This window comes from Choloepus didactylus, assembly GCF_015220235.1.
Source record: "Choloepus didactylus isolate mChoDid1 chromosome 23 unlocalized genomic scaffold, mChoDid1.pri SUPER_23_unloc6, whole genome shotgun sequence".
In the NCBI taxonomy this organism is placed as follows: domain Eukaryota; kingdom Metazoa; phylum Chordata; class Mammalia; order Pilosa; family Megalonychidae; genus Choloepus; species Choloepus didactylus.
The window spans coordinates 221,735-236,656 of record NW_023637600.1 but is presented as its reverse complement, the minus strand read 5'-3'; the positions used below and the strand labels follow the sequence as shown (position 1 = coordinate 236,656).

At 46.6% G+C, this 14,922-nt stretch overlaps 1 gene segment (V, D, J or C); it reads right to left on the bottom strand.

The window, feature by feature from the left end:
- Positions 1-448: 448 nt before the first annotated feature.
- Positions 449-4,130, bottom strand: LOC119525100. The segment is given in 4 exon segments: positions 449-480; positions 2,064-2,258; positions 3,602-3,949; positions 4,070-4,130. Coding segments are annotated over 4 exon segments (621 nt in total).
- Between the last annotated feature and the right edge of the window lie 10,792 nt (positions 4,131-14,922).

Genomic DNA, 14,922 nt, shown 5'->3' with positions numbered 1-14,922 from the left:
CATACCTGATATGCTTTGATAAAAAGTCCTTTATTCTAAATGAAATTTCCCCTTTTGGCAATATCTTACTACACCCCTGCAATAAGGTGCCCCCATGTCCTGTAATCCTATAGATATTGGGCCATGATAGAATTTATCTGGTAAATGCTCCCTGAATGGACAATGAAGGAAACCAGGACTTCCTGGTTCTCTGAGATGTTGGATTTCTCTGTAATAGAAGCTGGGATTATAATCTCCATGAACCACTGAACTGAGATGCACCCAACATCATCCCAACCAAGGGTCCAGAGTGGGCAGAGAGTGACACAGGCTGAGTGAGCAGGGGTGGGTCTCAGCACTGTGCCCTTGGGAGGTTGTGCTGTCCCTGGGAACTCAGCAGCTCCTGAGGGTGGAACCTGAGGAGAAAGAGAGGAGCCAGGCTCTGCCAAGATTTCAGCTCAGAAAAGGGTCAGAAAGGCTTGGCCAGGAGCAGGGGACTTTCTGGGTTCAAGGCAGAGGGATAACTGGGTCTCCTGGGTCAGACAGGCTTAACTTCTGCCTTTCTTGTCATCCCTGCCCAGCAAATGCAGGGGTTATTTTGCTTCTAGAGACACAGTTACTCTGTGTTCATTGGGGAAGCAAGGAAAAAGGGGTTATATTCATTGACCCAGTAAAGATAGACCAAAGTTACAGCATCGGGCCTTCTTGGTTTAGTAGCACCACTGACAGTAGGAGACAGAATCTGAGCTGGTGTTGGTTCCAGGCAGACATGACAGGGGAGTGATGGGTCAGACCAGGATGTGGAGGGCAGATGCTAATCTTCCCATAGACAGGAGCTCTTGGTGGCCTGGTGGTTGTACTCAGCTGTCCTACAGTGATAACCAGTCTCATCTCAGGTGGCCCAGGGATGGTTGAGGAGGCTGGGTCCATGGAGGCTGGCTGGAACTCCTTGATGAGATCACAAATGTAGGGGATCTGCCTGAGAGCCCTGGAAACCAGTCTCCATGGTAACTGAAAACATTGCTATAGCTCTCCATAAAGGAGACACTGACCACAGGGTCTGAGGCCTTCTCATGAGCTTTCTGGGGTGGAGTTACTTCTTGTAACATCATGGAGTGCCTGCTCCCTGCTGGTCCACAGACCCAGGCCTACAAGTGGGTGTGGAAGGAAAGGAGGACACACATCTGTTCCTGTGGACTCAGCATAAAGCACCCACAAGGGTTCCCAGGGTCCTGAGAGGCATTAGCTGTAGGAAAGTCACATCAGGAGGACTAACTTCCCCCTCCTGCCTTGGAGCAGGCTCAGGGTTTCCCAAGCATCCATCCCCTTGGCTGGCCTCAGGGCCCTAATTCTCACATGTCTCACCCTCTCCCTGTCATTACTACTGAAAAGGTATGTCCCAGCGAGTGACCAGGTCAGTGCTGTGTCTAGACCTCCCCAGGGACCTGCTTCCTCAGGCAGCACTTCACACCTTCCTGCCTTGTCCTGGGGCACAGGGGCCTCAGCCAGCCCTGAGCACAGGTGACAGGTGAGAAAGGGACATCTGTGCTCTGACCTCAATAAGCACTGTGATGTTGGGGACTGTCCAACAATTGGAGCCTCCCTGAGCCTCTGACCCCAGGAGAATCCTAACAAAGGCAGAGGTGCTTTCCTTCCAGAGGAAAAATCCAGCTCCACACACTCTTATTTTGCCCCATATGGGCATCCAGGTGTAGAATTTGTTGTTCTCATGAGAGCTATTATTGTTTCTGTTTGCTTGCTGTTTTTGCTTTGTTTTTGGTTTCCGTGATAATTCAGAAACATTGAATGTGAAAATGGGGTAAGCCATCCTGATCCAGAAGCTATATCCAGGTACATCAGGGAATATGACAGTTATTTTAATAATAGAAAAGAGTCATTGTCAGAGACATCAAGAAGGCCAGGTTTTTGTCCCAATTCCCTATCCACCTGTGTCTCTGTGAGCAGCACTGCTGTGCCAGATGGCACAATAATAGCCTCATCCCCAGGCTGGAGCCCAGAGATGTGCAAATATGCTGCATTGCTTGAGGTGTCTTTGGATCCAGAGACTCGATTGGGGACCCCACGTCCCAGCTTCTTATCTGAGTCTGAGTAGTAGTAGAGAAAAAGCTGGGGGGCACCTCCTGGCTTCTGCTGGATCCAGTATATGTTTTTGCCACCAACATTGACACCACTGCTCAGGGTGTAGGAGAGTCTGGCTGTTGTTCCCAGAGATGCAGAGAGGGAGGGCAGCTGAGTCACCACAGGCTGAGAGAGGGAACCTGCAAACACAGACATGTATGAGTCCTGGGGTGGGGTCCAAATAAGCTGCCTGGAGGTCTGAGCTAGAGGGGCTGAGGCAGGCTGGGAGATCTGCCCTGAGTCCCTGAGGCCTGTCCCTACCTGTGCAGCAAGAAAGGAACACGAGGAGGAGAGGGGTCCAGGCCATGGTGGACAGAGCCCTGTGTGGCCCACAGTGGAGCTGGGCTGCCCCAGCCTCCTTTTTTCCATCACCCTCTGCCAGGGGAGGGGCTCTTCATGCAAATTTGCTTCCAACCTCTGCCTGCCCAGCCCCTCCCTGAGCCCTGATGTGGAGCTCAGCTCACACTGTAGACTGAGGAGGAGGAGGGTTGGGTTTGCCCCTTGGGAGAGCCCTGGCAGGAAGCAGCAGGTGAGACAACACAAAGGTCCCACCTCAGGGGACTCTGCCAGGCCAGAGAGGACACAGCTGCTGAGTCCCCATCAGTGAGCACAGGGCCCAGCCCCCCTTTGAGTGAATGGTCCTTACTGAGCCCCAATGTAGGACCCCAGGGCAGTCCCACAGCACCCCCTGCTGGCCCCAGGGCAGGACAACACCATTGCTGAATGGTCTGGGAGTGTGAGTTCTTATTTCCCCCTCACAAGGTCACTCTTTTTGTCCAAACATCAATGGCCTGACTCCTACCTTTTGTGATTCTAACACACCATGCTTGATTACTGAACAGTTTCTCGCTTCCAGAAGGGTTATTGGAGTAGCAAGCATATGCACAAACTACAGCCCTATGGGTTAGCACCAACAGAGGAGATCTGGAAAAAGCTAATACATGTTTTCCATCAGGTCAGGTGTCAGATGAGGGGTTGCTTGATCTGGTTTGAAGACCATGGAAACCTTTTCAAGGACGCTGCATGAGAGGTGTGTTTTCCAGGAAAGGAAATTTGCTCAGTGGCTTGTTCAACAGATGGCAATTCAAACAATCACTCAAAAAGATATTCGAAGCTTTTAGAATTTCTATTGAATTTAATTCACCTTAGTGATTTGGGAGAAAAAAACAGCTCCACTAGATTTAACATTCTCCAGTAAGTATTGTAACAATGTTCCCAATTTTATGAATTAGCCTTTATCAACTGAAGTAGAAGTTGTATTCAGATTCTCTGAAACATTTGTCACCTGGATTAGTTTCAATATCATGAATTGTGTTCTTTGCTTTTTGTTTTCTGAGATCTCAGAAACACTGACAATTGGGAGATTGGAGGAGAGCCCTCATAAGCCAGAAGCTACTTCCAGGCATAATAGGTGGACATGAAAGTTACTATAATAGAAAAGAGCTATGGTACAAAGCCTGAGCAGCTGGGGTTTTTGTCCCACTTCCCCATTGGCCTGTGTGACTGTGAGCAGCACCACTGTGCCAGATGGCACAGTAATAGTCAGCCTCATCTTCAGCCTGGAGCCCAGAGATGAGCAAAAGGCCTGCATTGGCCGAGGTGTCTTTGGATCCAGAGAAGTGGTTGGGGACCCCGGAGCCCTGGTGCTTGCTTGAGTCTGAGTAGTAGTATAGGAGATACTGGGGAGGGCTCCCTGGCTTCTGCTGGTACCAGTATATGGTATAGCTGCCAACACTGAAGCCACTGCTGAGGGTGCAGGGGAGTCTCACAGAGGATCCCAGAGATGCAGAGAGGGAGGGCAACTGGGTCACCACAGGCTGGGAGAGGGAACCTGCAAACACAGACATGCATGAGTGAACAAGCATGGACCAGGGTGAAGCTCCTACAGGTCTGAATGAGAGGAGCTGACACAGGCGGGGGGCTTCCCTGGGTGTCTGCAGCCTGTCCCTACCTGTGCAGTAAGAGAGGAGCACAAGGAGGAGAGGAGTCCAGGCCATGGTGGACACAACCCTGTGTGGCCCACAGTGGAGCTGTGCTGCCCCAGCCTCCTTTTCTCCCCAACCCTCTGACAGGGGAGGGGCTCTTCATGCAAATTTGCTTCCACCCACTGCCTTCCCAGCCCCTCCCTGAGCCCCAAAGCTGGAGCTCAGCTCACACTGTAGGCTGAGGAGGATGAGGGTTGGGTTTGCCCCTTAGGAGAGCCCTGGGAGGAAGCAGCTGCTGAGATGACACAAAGCTCCTTGCTCAGGGGACTCTGCCAGGCAGAGAGGGCACAGCTGCTGAGTCCCCATCAGTGAGCACAGGGCCCAGCCCCTCTTTGAGTGAATGGTCCTTACTGTGCCCCAGTGTAGGAAACCCAGGGCAGTCCCAAAGGGCCCCCTTCTGGTCACAGGACAGGACATCACCATTGCCAAAAGGCCTGGGATCCTGGCTGTGTATTTCCTGCTCACCAGGCCAATCACTGTTTATGTGAAACACCGAAGGACTGAATCCTACCTTTTGTGATCCGTACCACTATGCTGATTACTAAACAGTTTTCCATTTCCAGAAAGGCTATTGGAGTTGGAATCATGTGCAAAAACTACATCTAAGGGGTTAACACCAATAGAGAATATTCTGGAAGAAGCTAGGTCATGTTAGCCACCAGGTTAGGTATCAGATGAGGGTCAACTGTGCTGGTTTGAGGGCTATGGGGGCTTGTTCAGGGAAGCTGCATGGGAGGGGTATTTTCCAGGAAGGAAATTTTCTCAATGGCTAGTTCAACAAATGGCTATTCAACAATCACTCAAAGATATTCAATGTTTTTAGAATTTTGATAGGAATTTAATTCATGTTTAGTGATCTGGGAGAAACTAACAGCTCCACTACACTAAACATTTACCAGCAAGTAGTGTAACAGTGTTCTCAATGTTATGAATCAGCCTTTATCTCCGTAAGTAAAAGTTGTATTTTGTGCACCATTATATTGTAACTTCCAAGTCAGGGTTCTGTCTTGGGTGTCACACAATTTGTTCCTATTGTACACAGATTTTTTACTGTCTGGACTTTCTTATAGTTGTTTTAAGTTGAATAGGAATCCAAGCATATCATTTAATGTCACACTGTTTTTGTGGAGATGTTTGATACCTGGGCAGGTGAAGGTAGTTGTCATCAGGCCTCACCACACCCACCATCCTCACTCACTTGAATTCTCCAAATGGTTCCCACAGGCCCAGACTCATAAGGGCCTTTCCATAGATATTCTAGGAGGTGCTCTGGCCTCCAGGACTCCCTTTTGGTGGTGTTTATGTAGAACTTTCATTTAGCCTGGGCCCCAAAGGCCTAAATGTCAGGGCTTTGTCCATTCGTAGTAGCAAGTCACACAGTCACCAACATCCCCTCATTCTACTCTGGGTGACGCCTGATGCTCATCCCAAATGTGATGAGGTGAGGGCTGGTCCCTGTCCTGGCAGAGGGATCAGACATGAAATAAATGCTCACCATGAAAGGGGATGGCACTGAGAGAGGAGATCATGGTCCAGGAAGCATCTTCTATGGGGGAACCATAGAAAGGGAAAGTGAATTTCTGGCTTGTAGAGGGTCAACAACCTCCCAGGGGAGAAGGGACAGGCAGACCTGGAGCTGGGCTCAGCAGATGTTGCTCCCAGAGGAGTAAAAAATAGCAATGTAAAATGCTTGGGGAAGAGAAATGCAGAGGTGGGGCAAGATGGCAGCATAGAGAGGAGTGGAAGCTAAGTAGTCCCCATGGAACAACTACAAAAAAAACAGAAACAACTAGTAAATAATCCAGAATAACTGCGCAGGGACAAATGAGACCATCCACTCATCATACACCAACCTGAATTGGGAGGAATGCCTGAGAACACAGCAGAAAATCTGCTCAGTGGAGAAAGCCCCAGTCATATTCAGTTTCCAGGGCTGTGACTCGGGGAAGGGCGGAGACAGCACAAGCAGAGAGCGAGACCATTGAAATGCTAATGACCTATACCTGGGGGGTCTGTCTTCTCTAGGAGGAAAGGGGTGGTGCCCTTTCCATTCAGAACCAGACCCCAGAGCCTGGGGGAACACGGCCACACCTCCTCACACCAGTCAAGAATTATAGGCTAACATGTGTCACCTGCTGGGCGGAAAAGCACAGTGACCTGAGGCATCAAAGGGTGGAGCAATTTTCTAAGACACACCCACAGGGAAACCAGATACTGAATATTTCTTCCCTCTGGGTACTGAGCCTGTTCTGGTCTGGGAAAACCTGATTTGGATAACCAAGGAAAACATGCCTGGACAACAGAAAATTAAAACCTACACTAAGAAAAACAAAGTTATGGCCCAGTCAAAGGAACAAACGTACACTTCAACTGAGATACAGGAATTTAAACAACTAATCAAAAAGTTTAGAGAAGATATTGCAAAAGAGATAGAGGCTGTAAAGGAAACACTGGGCATATATGCGGCAGAAATCAAAAGTTCAAAAAAACAACTAGTAGAATCTATGGAAATGAAAGGCACAATACAAGACATGAAAGACACAATGGAAACATACAACAGCAGATCTCAAGAGGCAGAAGAAAACACTCAGAAACTGGAGAACAAAACACCTGAAAGCGTACATGCAAAGGAGCAGATGGAGAAAAGAATGAAAAAATATAAGCAACATCTCCGGGAACTCAAGGATGAAACAAAGTATAATAATGTACGTATCATTGGTGTCCCAGAAGGAGAAGAGATGGGAAAGGGGGCAGAAGCAATAATAGAGGAAATAATTAATGAAAATTTCCCATCTCCTATGAAAGACATAAAATTACAGATCCAAGAAGTGCAGCGTACTCCAAACAGAAGAGATATGAGTAGGCCTACGTCAAGACACTTAATAAGGAGATTATCAAATGTCAAAGACAAAGAGAGAATCCTGAAAGCAGCAAGAGAAAAGTGATCCACTACATACAAAGGAAGCTTAATAAAACTATGTGCGGATCTCTCAGCAGAAACCATGGAGGCAAGAAGGAAGTGGTGTGATATATTTAAGATAATGAAAGAGAAAAACTGCCAACCAAGAATCCTGTATCCGGCAAAGCTGTCCTTCAAATATGAGGGAGAGCTCAAAATGTTTTCTGACAAACAGACAATGAGAGACTTTGTGAACAAGACACCCGCCCTACAGGAAATACTAAAGGGAGCACTACAGGGTGATAGAAGACAGGAGGGCGTGGTTTGGAACACAATTTTGGGAGATGGTAGCACAACAATGTAAGTACACTGAACAAAGGTAACTATGAATACGGTTGAGAGAGGAAGGTGGGGAGCATGTGAGACACCACAGGAAAGGAGGAAAGATCAAGACTGGGACTGTGTAATTGGTGAAATCTAGAGTATTCAACAATTGTGATAAAATGTTGTTTTATGAGGGAGAACAAGCAAATGTCAACTTTGCAAGGTGTTAAAAATGGGGAGGCATTGGGGGAGGGATGCAATCAGCATAAACTAGAGACTGTAACTAATAGAATCATTGTATTATGCTTCCTTTAATGTAACAAAGGTGATATACCAAGGTGAATGCAGATACGAGGGGGGGGATAGGGGAGGCATGTTAGACACTTGACATTGGTGGTATTGTCTGATTCTTTTCTGTCTTTTACCTAATGGTTTTCTTGTTGGTTGGCTTTGTTCTCTGGCCTCTGTTATTCAGTTCAACTTATTCTAGACCTCTAACTTAGGTTCTATTTAGTTGATCAGAATTTTTCCCCTCTTGTTTTTTCTGTTTCTTGCTCTGCCTCTATGTAACCTTTCTGTGAGTGGGTCTCCTCAGATATGGTCGACCCTAGCCAGATTTTCCCAGTCTAGTGAGGCCCAGGTCTCATTGGGAGGGTATGGAGTTTTCCTGAGAATGAGACCCTCCTATGAGGCCTTTAGAATTGGTGCTTTTCCTCTCCTGTCCAGCAGGTGGCGCTGGCCAGCCCACAGCTCCCCCACCAGTGTAAGGAGGTATTGAGCCTTTATTTCTCCTAGTGACTCTGATCCTGTCGGGGGCGTGGCTGACTGAAGCCAGAATCTGAATTCCAGCCCCTGGGGTCTGAATTCCCAGAAGGAGGACTGCCAGTTGAGCTGGACCTGCCTCCACTCTCCCAATCCTCAGAACTCCAGTTGTCTCTCAGGGGCACTATTCCCTTCTCCCCTCTCCTCTTTGGGGCCTCTCCAGGTAGATTCCTTGGTCAGCCTGAGTTGCCAATTAAAGACAGGGGTGGAGGCCTTCAGTAGTGAATAGGGAATTCAAAGACACTGTGGGTACTCTGTCTCCCCCAAGCCCAGCCTAGTCAGTCAACCTGGGCTTTCCGATAGAAAATAACCACATATATTACTTTTAGATTAAAAAAAAAAAAAAAGTAGAAAAGAAATCAAGAAAAAGAAAAAAGGGGGAAAAAAAAAGTCTCTTTTAAAAGTCTTTCCCCAGCCTGAAAGTTTTGTCAGTGTCAGAATAGAGCATTTAAAGATATGCTTTGGGCTATTGTCTGATAGTTACTCCCCAAGGGCTTCAGTTCCACCCCTGCTGGGGGCTATTGAAATGCAAAAAGATAAGGGATCAAGTGAGAAGCCAGAAGGGACAAAATGTAGGGGAAAAAAAAATGGCTTTTTTTGGAGTCTGGGAATGGGTGCCCGCTTTTACATGCCCCCACTTCTCGGAGCCCAGCCCTTCTTTAGCACCCCAGCTCCCAAAGTTAGCTAATTAATTTGTTAATTAATTCTGCAGTTGAGGCTGGGTTGAGCCTCCCTTCTTGCCCTCAGCAGATTGCTGTTTTTTGTTTTTTGTTTTTTTTTCCCCCTTTCAGGGAGCCTGCAGCAAGACAGTCTGTGAGGTCTGGGTGGGGAGGGGCGCCAGACCCCTGGTCCGGGGAACTTACAATGTTCACTGAGATCTCAGCTTTTCCTCCAATTCCAAACTTGTGTCCAATGTGTGCCTGGTTACTGGAGACCCCGAAAACACTGTTTCATATAGTTCTTGGGTAATTGCCAGCTGCTCTAGGGGAGAGACGAAATTCTGCTCCTCACCACTCCGCCATCTTGCCCCGCCTCCAATGGGTTTCCTTTTAACTAGTTGTCCAGGAGAAAAGAATTTATTCATGAATTTATTCATGATCTTGGAAGAAAGGTCGTACAGCCAGAAACGTGGCAGATGCCTGTCTGATTCTTTATTCTACTTTGATTTAAGGTTATTTTTCCTTTTGCTGCTTCCTAGCTGTCATTTTTTTTTCCTCTTTCTTTTGCCTCTCTACCTTCTTTGACTCTCCCTCCTGCCTTGTGGAAGAAATGTAGATGCCTTTATATAGATAGTGGTGAAGGTGGTGAACACATAAATGTATGACCATACAGAGAACCATTGATTATTTACTTGGGATGGAATGTATGGTGAGTGAACAAAACCATATTAAAAAAAAAAAATGGGTTGATGACAAAACCTCGAGGGCAATATACTGAGTGAAATAAGCCAGACACATAAGGACAATTATTGCAGGATCTCTCTTATAGGAATTAATTATAATATGTAAACTCATAGACATGAAATATAAGGTACCAAGATATAGGACGAGGCTTAAGAATGGGGAGTGGTTGCTTAGTATGAGCAGAATGTACAATTAGGATGAACTTAAATGTTTGGAAATGAACAGGGGTGTTGGTAGCAAGATGTGAGAATAACAGCACTGAATGGTGTGTGAATGAGGTGGAAAGGGGAAGCTCAGAGTCATATATGTCACCAGAAGGAAAGTTGGAGGTCAAAAGATGGAAATGTATAAAACTGAACCCTATGGTGGGCAATGTCCATGATCAACTGTACAAATACTAGAAATCGCTTCCATGAACCAGAACAAATGTATGACAATACAATTAGAAGTTAATAATAGAGGGGCATATAGGGAAGAACTATATACCTATTGCAAACTATATACTACAGTTAGTAGTATTTCAACATTTTTTCATAAACAGTAACAAATGTACTATATCAATACTACGAGTCAACAATTGAGGGGGGTTGGTTAGGGATAGGGGAGGATTAGAGTTTCCTTTTCTTTTTTTTTCTTTTTTCATCTTTCACTTTATTTCTTGTCTGGAGTAATGAAAAGTTTCTAAAAATTGAACAAAAATTAAGTGTGATGGATGCACAGCTATATGTGGGTACCCAGGGGCAAGTGATTGTACACTTTGGATCTTTGGATAATTGTATGGTATCTGAACAATCTCAATAAAAATGAAAAAAAAAAAAAAAGAAAATGCTTGGGGAAGAGTGGAGGAGGGGAGGGGAGGGAAGTGTGTGGCACTGTGGCCTGACAGATGATCTGTGGCAGGGCCTTTGTCACCACCAAGAGGGCAGGCACCTCACCTTCTATGGATTTGGGGAGATATTAATGTTCTTGGCAAAGGGAAGTGGAAGTGTCTGCCTGTGATCCACAAACCCTTCATGGAGGTGAGGACAGAGGACAAGTCTAGGACAGGATGGCAACAAAAAGGGAAGCAGAGATCAGAGGGAAAGGAAAGATCTGAGGGACATGGAGAGTTTCAGTCTCCAGCTCCCAGCTGCAGGGCCAACTGGCCGTGCCTTGCAATTGACAGCAGAGAGCAAATTGAGACTCTGGATATTTTTGAATAATACTTTGCATGTAGTTGTATCTTCATCCATTTTCTATATTCAGAAACAAGGGTAGTAATGAATTTGACATGAATAACCTCTCTCTGTTTCAAAGCCATCCTTAGTTAATTGAACAAAAGTTGTTATTAAGGTAATTGAGCTATTAAATTTTTCCACATGCACTTCTTTAAGTTGTGATTACTTTTATCACAAAAGGAAACAGTAGTTCTCTTTTTAACATGATCTTATATTTCAAAAATAACATGCTGCCCGAGTTTGATAAGGGGTGGCCCTATGTAATTTGGAATTTAAAAAAATATAAGCTTTTGTATCCTACAGGCTCTACTAGTTGCTAAAACCTTCGTCTCAGAATTGAGGTATAACCTCATTATAGCCCCCGGATGTCATTAGTTCCTTTCAGCTAGTGGATGACACAATCCACCATTCCAGCTCCCACAGCTACAGTTTTTGTATGTTTGCCTCCCAACCCCATCACTGCAACTGAATTTTAATTCTTAGTTTTACCAGAATTCCATGGCCCAGGCCAGGGCCAGGTGCTGGTGTCACTGCTGTGGCCTGTGAGGGTGACAGGTGTCATCCCTGGGGGCTGCCTTGGCATCTCTGTGTCAGGAAGGTGGCCCCACATCACTAAGTCATCATGATTCCACTGAATGTCAGGGCCATGTGGAATTAGCAGCAAATATTTCTCAGATTCCATATATCATGTGATTGTGTTGTTGTGAGGATGCTTTCTTAAGTCTTTATGTGTATTTAGTGACAATCCGAGAGAGAACTTCCAAATGGAGAATTTTTTTATAGAAATAAGAGTAAATTTTTAACATCAACAATACAAGGGTCATTGGGCTTCCTCTGTGGGGTCCAGGGTTTTTGTCCCACTTCCGTCTGCCTGTGTCACTGTGACAAGCATTGCTGCGCCAGGACAGACAGGAATATTCAGCCTCATCCTCAGGCTGCAGCCCAGAGATAAGCAAAAGGCCTGCATTGGCTGAGGCATATTTGGACCCAGAAAAGCAGCTTGGGACCCCAGAGTCCTGGTGCTTGCTTGACTCTGTGTTGTACAGGAGATACAAGGGAGGACTCCCTGGCTTCTCCTGGTACCAGTGTATTGTATATTCATCCACATTGATGCCACTGATGAGGGTGCAGGGGAGTCTCACAGAGGATGCCAGGGATGCAGAGAGGGAGGGCAGCTGGGTCAGGACAGTCTGGGAGAGGGAACCTGCAAACACAGACACTCATGGGTGACCAGGCATGGACCGGGGTGAAGCTCCTGCAGGTCTGAGTGAGGGGGGCTAATGCAGCCTGGGGGGCTTCCCTGGGTGTCTGCAGCCTGTCCCTACCTGTGCAGTGGGAGAGGAGCAGGAGGAGGAGAGGGGTCCAGGCCATGGTGGGCACAGCCCCTGAGGCCCCCAATGGACCTGGGCTGCTCTTATTCCCTCCCTATTGGCCTCACCAAAGGAGCTGGTCATGTCAAATGGGTCAACTCCTCTTGGTCCCATTTCCCCTCAGCTGAGGGTCTTGTGGTCAGAGGAGACTGATGGGCAGGGCTACACTGTATGCCCCCTGGGGGAGCCCTGGGTGGAAGCAACTGTTGGGACACCACATGGGCCTCTGAACAGGAGATCTGGCAAGCCCAGAGTGGACTCTAGTCCTCTGAGGCAGGGAGAGAAACTCAGGTTCTGTGTAGTTCCAGGGAATCCTTTCCCTAAATGCTGTCTAAGAATTTAGGGAGCCCAATGAAGAGGCCTCAAAGTTCTTTCTTCTGAGGCTCCACTGAGGGGCCTCTGCCCACAAGCACAGTCAGCCCCTGGCCAGACATCCATGGGAGCTGACTTACTCCAGGCAAATATCTTCTTGCTCCTTGCTGTCCACCAGCCCTTGCTTGTACCAGATGAAAGCAAAGGAAAATAAGGAAGTGAACCAATTCAGATGGATTAGGGTGATGGCAACATACACAGGAGCTCATTGAGTCACAGTGTGCATCACAAGTGCAGAAATCTCCTGCATCAGTAGGACACCATTGACCCCACTCCCCTGGAGCCATCTGAGTGGTTGGCCAGCTGTCAGGCCCAGTACTCTCACTTTATGGTCAACCCACCATGCCCCCTGCTGGCCACAAGGCAAAAATCCTCTGGCCTCTGGGATGCCAACAAACCCAAGGGCAGAGTGTCCTTCCATTCAGCAATGCCTTTCTTGATTGCATTACTCAAGACTGTAGAGCAAGAAGAGGCATCCACAAGTCCTGCATTGGAACAGTGATGCTCTCTTCTAGGGATGTTTATCTTGATTGAAAACTATTGTTACACTGGCCATAATCAATATGAAAATGCCCATCTCTGTCAACTGTGTCCCTGAAGCTCCAACATTCCCTGATTTGACCAGATGCTGACCAGAGTGAGTGAGAGGATAACTAAAGCATGCCATTGTATCGTGCACCTGGGGAAATATCTCTGCATGCTTGTTTGGGTGAGGGGTGGACAGGGCTCCAGGTAAAGAAGCCTGAACCCAAACATGATGTACCAGTTTGGACCTGCAGGATATGATGAACAATCTCTGTGTCAGAGAGGCAGAAAGAACTTTCAGGTCAGAGGTCAGGGCATGTGCGAAGGCCAGCAAAAGATGTGGGTGGGTTGCTGGTGACATTGGTGAATTGTCACTTGTGGTCAGAGAGCTTTGCCATCTGAATGTGTGAATCTACCTCCTCCAATTGGATTAGTAAAGAAAAATCTGAAACATGAGTATTCCATAATTTAAACTTGTATTTTCCATCAAATATTTTTGAAAGGGGAATGTGATGGTTAAGTTTATGTGTCCACTTGGCCAGGTGATGGTACCCACATGTCTGATCAAGCAAGCATGGGCCTAACCATTACCTCAAGGACATTTGTGTTGTTTAATAAAGTAGAAGTCTTGTTTATTAAATCATCAGTCAACTGACTGTGCCTCTGACTGATTACATCAATGAAGGGCATGTCTTCCACAGTGAGAGAATTCAATCAGCTGAATTTAATCCAGTCAGTTGAAGACTTAAGGAAGAGACAGAGAGACAGTGTGGACCTTTACTTCTTCTTTGCCTGTCCAGAAAAGCATTTCCTGAGGAGTTCAATGAACACTTTCATTGCAGTTGCCAGTTTGCTGCCTGCCCTATGGGGTTTGAACTCATTCATCCCACAGTTGCATGAGACACTTTTATAAAATCTTATCTTTAGAGATATCTCTCATTGATTCTGTTTCCCTAGAGAACCCTAACTAATACAGGGAGTGCATATGGAACTTGCCTGGCCTCACTGTTAATGCATGGGTGTACACCCCTCTTTCTATAGCCCCAAATACATACAGGAGGATGTGTGCCTGTAGGCATTTGTTAGTCTTGCAGTTCCAGGCATTTAACTCATACTGTTGATACCTGAATAGTTAGGAAAAATACTTAATATAATACTTCAGCTGGAAACTGCTTACTATAGTCTTCAGTAGCTAGAAAAAATATTTATTATGATCATTTCACTCAAGCAGCTGAGTTATTTTAATCCTAAAAGCCCTTGTTGAGTAGCTTGCTGTTGATCTAATCTCAAAAGTTTATTGTCTGTCCTTCTATCACAGTAATAAAATCCTCCCTTGTTCTGCTTGCAGGAATGAAATACTCTAAAAGAGGGTGTGTGCCAAACATGAATGAAGCAGGTGCTGTTTTATTTCCAGTTTTCTCAGGACATTTGCCAGTCCTTTGTCTCCTTGGATTATAAAAGCCCAAGCCCACTTTTGTCACTTCAAACTGGCCTTGGAAAATTTTTCCTCCAGTTCCTCACATGTGGATCTGTAATAAAACTCACCTTCTCACTAAGACAAGGGCACTAGTGTCTCTGTTTGACATGGGATCAGGTGGGCCTAACTATATTCTGAGGGTAACACTATTACATTTAACAGGCCTGGAAGTTCAGTGTATTTAACATGGAACCAAGCACTTAACTTTCCTGAGTCCAGGTCAAACGTGCACTGTGAGTTCCCTGCACCTGGGGAGGCTGGGGGAGCTGCTGGTTGTGTCTCTTGTCCCTGAGGGCCTGGAGCCCTGGGTGAGCCCTGAGGCTGCTGTTCCACTCTGAGCAGTGACAGTCAGCCATGTCCTCAGTCTGTGGAGACCAGAGAGGCTCAGAGAGGCTGAGATGCCACTTGGA